An 8,440-nucleotide genomic window follows, 5' to 3' on the forward strand; every position below is an offset into this window, starting at 1 on the left:
TTATGTATCATTGTATGAAACAAAACAACTTATATGATTTTCTTTTCATTTCAAGATTAAAATAAAATAAATTTAATTAAATATTAAATATTTTTAGGATTTGTATTTAGGAAGTGATTATACTATTAAAATACAAAACACATAAAGATATATCAAAATCGACCGCATAGCGCAGTGGATTAGCGCGTCTGACTTCGGATCAGAAGGTCGTGGGTTCGACTCCCACTGTGGTCGTTTTTCCCTTTCCTTTTTGTTTTTCGATATTATATTTATACCCCTCGTTCTTCTTCAACTCGTCATCTTTTGCCCCAATATTTCGCTTTTATCTTTCTGCTCCATGTACTTACATTTTTTTCACTTTTACCCCTTGTGTTTTCTTTTGTACCACTATGCTACCTAGACTTATTTTTCTTTTCACCTTTGTACAAGTATTTTAAGTACGTGATATTAGTTAAATACCTTAGGTGCTGTTTACCAAACGCTTAAATATGAAAATGACTAAAAATCTTACCTGGTAAGAGCAAATGCAAGAATCGAGAGTTTTACCCGGTAAGTGAGAACGATGACTCTTAGCATTGTTAGCACTTACCGGGATAAATTGTTGCATACGATGCGTTTTAGTGAATAAAATCTTACCTAGTAAGTAAGCTATAGTGTTGAATTTTACCGGTAAGTACTTATCAGGTAAGTGTTTAGGTAAACGGTCTCTTCCCAAAAATCATCATGTAATAGACAAATCAGATACGTTAAAACAAAACAAGCCCAACCCATGGCCAACATACTCAAACCCAAGTTTAATTCTACAATTATATCACATCAAAACCAAAACCAAAACCAAAACCAACTGTACCATTAACTGTTAAGAATGCTTTCCATTTTCTTTGCTCCAAACTTTGTTGTTCCATTGTCTACTTATATGATAGACCATCATATTGCTATAATGTCTTAAAACCAACCATGAAAACTCAAATGCAACAAGAAAGCCGAGCCGAACACGTAGTTTCGACACCTAGAAACATCAATCGATAAATTACATACAGAACAACATCTAAACATCAAAAACCTGAAACAAGAACTAGACGATTATCATGCTGTAGCAGCAGATGCTGGGATTGGCTTCACCGCAGTTTGAATCCTTCGGAACGCCACCTTCACTCGTTCCTTCAATCCCTCGTTTTCGCTCTCAACTTCTCCATTCAATTTATCGAGATACGCCACATTATCATCCACACTGATCACCAACCGCCCGTCCTCCCCGTATTTCACGTTCCCAAACAAAGACACGAGCAGGGCGTGCACGATCTTCTCCACTTTCTTCTTCTCTTCCGCTTCATCTTTCACCGGCTCCGTTTCTACCACCACCTTTGGCATTTCCCTACTGGCATTCAACACCAGCGCCACAATCGAATCCGACACCATATCGCTAATAGGGTCAGCCTGCCAATGAAGCGACAGATGATTCTCGGAATCCTGCTTTACGGTAACCTGCTCGTGGACCCGCAAAGTTGGAACCCCGGATTCGTCGTCGGTTGAAGACTCGACACTCTCGTAAATCTGCTTGAGTCGGTGTTTGATGACACCGAAGGCACCTGAATAAGGGATGGTGATCCTTTGGGTGACGTTAGCAGTTGATAGCTGAGAGAAAACGTGCAAATCGTCGGGAGCAATGATTTGATACGAGAACCCTTTTCGCACCAATAAGCCGCTAACGCTTTCACCCTCTTCAGGGGTTCGTTCAGCCAGCTTCCCGATTGTTTTTGCCATTTTCTCCGAATTGAAGTGCATTTCAACGGATTGGCAGTTCTTTGGAGTGATGATTTTGGTGTTGCGGTCTGCAAAAAAGGTTACGAGCTTTTGCTTGAGCCTTCCCATTTCATTGGCTTCTCCATGAACGAGAATTATGTTTGGGGGCATAAGTTCTTCAAGAAAAGTACTGGTCTGAGCATAATCTGCGTGAGCGGAGAAAGAAATGTAATGAACCTGAATGTTGAGTGGAGCAGTCAAGCCGTTCATGAGTGTCACTTCTTTAGGCTCGTTGATGATCGTTTTCGCCAAAGTCCCTTCAACAACGTAACCAGGGATCACACATGCATTTTTCTTCTCGCCACACCATTTGTCAAACAACTGTCTAGATAACCCACTTTGGAGACTACCCGGGCTTGCCATCACCACCGAGGGTCCCACATCGTTGAATTCCTCAATACTCTTCAGGGGAGATATGTGTTTGAAATCAAACGGGTTTGAATTCGCAAACTGAGTTCGGATCCTTTCATTCATTGCATTGATGTAGGTTTGATAGACGGCCATGCACCTTTTTGCAAGTGGGGATGCATAATATATGGGGACATTGTGTAGCTCGGGGTGGTTGGACCAGTATTCGTCGAGGATGAGGAGTAGTTCTTGTGCACGGCCAAGGGCAAAAGCCGGAATGAGAACACGTCCTCCTTGAGAAATGGTTGAGTGGATGACGTCCGTGAACCGCTTTTCACGAATGTGCCGTGGTTGATGAAGCTGAACACCATAAGTGGACTCGATGATGCATATGTCTGGAGAAAACTGTGGTAGCTCAGCTGCTCGAAGATGGCGGTCTTCTTCACGTGAGTAATCACCGGTGTAGAGTACACGTACACCAGCAATGTCAACCATGAACATAGCTGCACCAAGAACATGGCCGGCTGTGTAACACCAGAAACGGATGCCGTTGACTTCTAACGTTTGATGGAAGTCAATTACCTGCAGAAGGTGGACATTAAATTATATATTGCTTTAAATTGCATCGAGTGAGGGAATAAAAATCTCCTGCCCCCAAATCTGACATTTCCTCCTTGTACACCAATCATGAGAAAATACATATGAAAACATTCTAGGTGAGCCCAATTCTTTTGGGCCCCCATTTTAATTAGGGAACTTTTTAACCATATTCAGAAAGAAAACCCGTACTTTGATATCCTACTGAGTGGCCTTTTTTCTCTAGAAACCGAACTGACCCAGCATAAAGTAGAGTGGGGAGTGTATGCAGACCTTTTCTCTACCCCAAAGAGGGACATGACCACCTCTGATTTGATGAAAACCTAATGGATATAAGGATATTTTCTGGATCGTACAAATGTTTTAATCAATTCTTTTAGAACTTCACACAGCTAGTATATGAACCCAAATGGTATCTACTGGCACAGGAGAAAACGAAACGAAACCAAACAAACCCAGTATATGCCACACAAGGTAGGGTATGGAGGTAGGAGGTAGGATGTAGGATGTAGGATGTAGGCAGACCTTGCCTCTACCCAAAGGGTTTGTGAAAAACCCCCAGCTTGCAGAACAAAGATACAAAGAAGCTAAGAGAAGTATATATGAACAGACAAATTGAATATCTGTTTCTAACTGGTATAAATAGAAAAATATGTGCAATTTGTCTGTTCACATATAGATAAATATATTGGATGCACAAATATTTCAGATTCAGATATTGTATACTGGATTTCTGTCATATCCACTTTGTATCTCATCTATTTGCAACCCCAGGGTCACTTATCACTAATGCTTATATCCAACACCTGATTATTAATTATGATGTTACCGTCTCCTACAATGTTATCTTTGTTTTCGGATAACCTAATTTCCTAGTGAGAATAGAAAGTCTACAGCCTGGTTTTCTCTCTTTCTAAAGCCTTCATAACCTAAAATCAATGTGTTGAAACTCGATTATAAATACCACAGTAGACCAAGTGAAATTGCATGTCTTGGCATGCCAAATTTCTGATTAATAATATTCACAAGTGCGTTGAAAGTTTAGAACACTTGATCAACTCTAAAATACCCCAGAGAATTCAATATGACATTAAACCACATTTATATTCAGGAATACTAAATCCCCAGCTCAGGCACAAGCACAGAAAAGTTACGAAAGCTAAGATGAGGGTTTGAAGCAATTTGGATATCAAACTCATTGAAGATCAAAGACTCTTTCTGGCTATCAGTATGCAGTTTAGGAATTTAGTTCCTTAGCTTAAAGTAGTAACACCATCCAAAATATCTGGAGCCAAGCATTATGTACTTTCAAAGTTTAAACTTTAAACCATTTTGGTATCAACAAAAAGAAACTCACCAATGCCAAGCTCGAGAAGATAACATTTGATGTTTGGATCAATTAGAACAAAATATAAACGAACCACAAATCTCATTAATTTTATAATAACTGAAATAAAGATGAATACATGAAGTTGATATATTGAAAATTTTGGGAAGCAGACCAACATTTTGGATTGAAACGATTGCATGTTTCAAACATGGAATGAGGAGATGTCTGCAAATAAAGTTCCATTACTGCAGTGTAAGCCATAGTGACATAGAACATACAAATGGACACAATCACTTGCAGAACTCTAGAAAAACCCATAAATTTTCTATTATACAACACTATGATACCAAGTTTTGGTACGAGCTGACTGTGCTCATTTTACCCTTGTCCACAATGTGTTAGCCTCATTATCTAGAATGTGCTTTCCCTACTTTCAAACTACTACCACATATAACAAGTACAAATTGGCAAGTAGAAAAGTTATACTTTCCCATTTTTTCTCCTAAAAAGTTGTCTGCAGATTCTGCAAGCCTAAATGTCAACCACCCCTAAATTGTCACTGAAGTTGGTTAAAACTATGTTTTATATCTAAGAATGAGTAACAGTAAGAATTTATTTCATATAGACATCTGACCTTACTTATATATTAAATACTTTTATTTTCCACGGCTTCAACAGCAGGGGAGAATGAGTTACAGTTTGACTTATACGTGAACGATGAAATAGCAACCATGTCTGATCACATATATCATGATAAATGGTGGTGCATATCACCACAGAGTTACATCTAGTTAGTTAGTCAAATAATTGGTAGGAAAATAAAATGAGAGAAGAAAGAGACTATTTTACCTGATGAGGGGTATTGGGGTTTATTTTTGTTTAGAGTTTCATTTTATGTCCTTTCACATTTTTATTCTGTCTTCTGAGGGTCCCATTTACATGATGTGAGGATACATGAAGATGTAATTTAGAAAACGAAGATTAGAACTCAAGTGATGGAACAAGTATATGAACTCATAGTATTTCCTACCATCCTCATCATATATGTATGTTTGGAAGTTCTTTAAGGATGCACAATGTTTTTGAAATCCCCTTTTAGGGCCACTTAGTTGGCTGCCTCGAAGTTAAGGATCCTCACTGCTTCAATTTCTCAACTTGTGTTCATTGATCAACCTTTTTCAACTAGAAGGTAATAGTTGCAGTCGTTTCTTTGTAATTGTCCCAATCGGACAATGAAATATCCATCTAGAAAAATGAGTGTAACAAAAGCTTAACTTTTCATATGTTAAAATATAATCTAAATAATTACATTTTATATACTTAATGAGTTGCTTAAGTGTCTGCTTAGGTGATTAAGCCCTAGAAGGTCACTTGATCTACTACCTCTGCTTAGTGCTTTTTAGAAAACTAGGGGTTGTTTGTTTACCTCTTAATAGTTCTATTAAGAGGCAACCTTTGAACCATTAAGAGGTGAATCTTGTTTGGCAAAAAAAAGTCTGCCTCTTAATGGTTCTGAAACCCTCTGAATGATTTTGTATCCTGGACCTCCCTTAACCATTAAGCGCCCTAATTTCATTGTAAGCAATTACCAAACAATTATATTTCATTTTGCACTATATCATGAGAGTCTCTTAATCATTCTGATCACTTAATCATTCTGCACCAACCATTCAGCAACTGCCAAACAGCTCCTAAGCATAAATAGCTATTCAGAATTACGCTAAATAAACAAATTTACAAAAAAATACCTCATGCCATGGCATAAGGTTCCTGATCTGGGATGTGATAAGTACAAAGATGCACCAGTTTTCTTAAACAGTAGCTTGTTGCATAAATAATTCAACTTTACTTCAATAAGGTTTAGGCAAACATAGTAACTGTAAAAACATACCTCAATTTTATCCATGGAACGAAGAATGTCTTGTTCATCAAATAACATATCCTCAACTGAAACTTTGCTTACTTTCACATAATCTGATAAAAGCAACTTGTAAATGGCCTTTGTTGCATGAGTCATGAAGACCCTTCCTTTGAATGTGGTCTGAAAAGCAACCAATTGTATTTAACTAACAGCAAAACATAACTTAAAACACGTGAAATACCCGTAAAATGTAATTGAAGCTCATTAGAAGTAGTAAAACCTTTTCTAGAAAATATGGAAGGGATGCAGCATGATCTAAGTGAAAGCTGCACAAGAATTGCAATATAAAGTTAAGAAGATAAAAAAAAAATTCAAGAAATAATTTTGAAGGCTGCAGAATTTGGAACCAAGGATGTGCATCACCACAATATAAAACAGAAGAAGCATAAAATGAACTCAAGAACATCCCTTAGCACACCAATCCACTCCCATCCCCAATTTAGAATCTAAACCTTCCAAAATTCTCAAGTATACAAAATCCGTAGTCACTGGAACAAGAGTGGTTTTAAACAGAGGGCCACAACATCAGTTGACTTGTTTCATTCATTTAATGTCAGTTGTAAGTAGGGACAAATCTCTCCCGAAAACTTACGGAGAACCATGAGACCTTATTTAGCAGATAGGATTCTATCAGTTAAAACATCTCAAATCTCCTGATATAGGCACAAAAAACAGAGAGCTAAGAAAATGTAATGAGAGCCTGGTCATTGATATCCTTGTTCTTCCTATAACAAGAGTTTAAGGTTACATTGAGGTAATAGGAACATCGAGATCTAATTTATGATGTTCTGTAACTTTCAGAGCTTGTGCATTGTGTAATGAAACATTAAATCCAATTTTTGGTTTATAACAACACCCATGTGCTCTATAAACTTTTACCAGTACTTCAGTGTCAGTGCTCAAGCTGTGTTTCTGGATGAAAGTGGGAGGCTAGTACAAGCCTCTGCTCCTTGCTTATTAAAATTTATCATTGTAGATTGCTTGTGTTGTTGTTCCTCTATAACAACTCCTTCAGCTTTTTTCTAATCATTTTCATTCCACATATCATCATATCGTGTACAAAATTTCTGGTTACTTGCCTGTTTTTGTTTTATCGGCAAGTAATTACATAAATGGGTGAGGTAACATTAGGAAGGGATAGAAGGAACCAGGAAAGGCATCAGACAATCAGCTGGTGTACTTCTGGAAATGCTAAAGTAACCCATCTTTCAGACTAGTTGATTACAGCAATTTGCTAGTTGGAAGTCCATCCAGAAACATAACCTAAAGCAATATTTAGTGGGTATCCTCAAATCAAATATCCTTGTTAATTGACAAAAGTCCTTTCCTTTTACAACATTGTAGTAACAATAGAACTTGACACAGACCAGTTAAGTAAGAAGTATTGTAAAGAAATTGTATTCCTTACCTTCCTATTGAAAGAACACATCCTTTGACTTTCATATCAAACGTACTAATTTTCAACTTAGATGTGAATTTATAACTTAAAAAGAGAACATCTACCATCATAATAAACAATATAACTGCTATGAACAACAAAAGATGGTGTCAAATTTGTAACATAACTGATATCAACTTCACATTTTAGCTTTGTTTTCTAACAATTTCCATTCACATATTGTTATGTCGTGTACAAAATTTAGTTAAGTGGATACTTATCTAATTTTCTGTTATTGGCTAAATTAACTAGATAAAGGAACCAGGAGGGGTATTAGACTACCAGCCTTCTTTTCTGGAGCAGATAGAGCAAAACCACTTACTGAGTAATGAGAAGAACGTCGATGGTAGAAGGGTCGATTTCGTCGAAGTAAGGCAAAGCAGCCATGCCCGAAAACGCCGGATGAATTCCACAATCAAACTATCAACAACACAATAACATCCAAAAACAAGTTCTGAGAAACCCGAAATACGAACAGAAACACACAACACAGAAAAATAACAACCAAATTAACTAATTTTTTTACCATAACGGTTTTCCCTTTGAAAGTCATGAACACGCATGATCTTCCCACTTCGCTTCCTGCTCCTAATGGAGTTATAGTGAGTTGATCGGATTCTCTAGTCACCATGGAATCACGCCTCTTCAATGAGGATGATGATTGTTGTGGCCCAGTTGACGCCATTTTCATGCACAGATACGAGGGATTTGGTGTAGAACCCTAATTTGAAGAGCTCTTGCGCGCGCTCAGTGATGACAAGTTGGGAAGAAGTGTTCGGATGATAACCTACTTTTATTTATTACTATTATATTGTCTAACAATATTGTAGATACTAGTTTTGTATCCGCGTGGAATGAGGTGGAAACAGTGAATTTTAATGATTACGAAGTTTTATTGGTTTTATTAGAGAAGATTTAACGATGATATAAGTTACATTTGATTTTTACATATTAATACAATTTGAATAAATAAAAGTTATGGTTCCAATTACAGTTTATCGAT

General features: G+C 37.2%; 1 protein-coding gene and 1 non-coding gene across 2 annotated transcripts; one reads left to right on the top strand and one right to left on the bottom strand.

Annotated features, from left to right (window-relative positions):
- Window positions 1–160: 160 nt before the first annotated feature.
- TRNAR-UCG lies at window positions 161–234 on the top strand. The gene has a single exon. It is a non-coding gene; the product is annotated as a tRNA-Arg (tRNA).
- A 747-nt stretch (window positions 235–981) lies between these two features.
- LOC112504247 (cleavage and polyadenylation specificity factor subunit 3-I) lies at window positions 982–8,200 on the bottom strand. The gene is made up of 5 exons (XM_025108182.1): window positions 7,964–8,200; window positions 7,760–7,857; window positions 6,220–6,265; window positions 5,970–6,119; window positions 982–2,733 (listed from the first exon to the last, which is right to left on the bottom strand). Exons 1-5 carry the CDS (start codon window positions 8,126–8,128, stop codon window positions 1,087–1,089), a joined length of 2,106 nt encoding a protein of 701 aa, XP_024963950.1. The 5' UTR covers window positions 8,129–8,200; the 3' UTR covers window positions 982–1,086.
- Window positions 8,201–8,440: the final 240 nt, after the last annotated feature.

The sequence above is a fragment of the Cynara cardunculus genome (assembly GCF_001531365.2).
Source record: "Cynara cardunculus var. scolymus isolate 2C chromosome LG 2, CcrdV1, whole genome shotgun sequence".
Taxonomy (NCBI): domain Eukaryota; kingdom Viridiplantae; phylum Streptophyta; class Magnoliopsida; order Asterales; family Asteraceae; genus Cynara; species Cynara cardunculus.

Bases quoted from the DNA above. Each gene is read 5' to 3' on its own strand.
- LOC112504247 (XM_025108182.1), bottom strand. From the start codon at position 8,128: ATGAAAATGGCGTCAACTGGGCCACAACAATCATCATCCTCATTGAAG. The intron at 6,120-6,219 runs GTTTTACTACTT...GTTGCTTTTCAG, and splicing joins TTCCATATTTTCTAGAAAAG to ACCACATTCAAAGGAAGGGT. The intron at 2,734-5,969 runs GTATGTTTTTAC...CACCTTCTGCAG, and splicing joins GTTCCATGGATAAAATTGAG to GTAATTGACTTCCATCAAAC.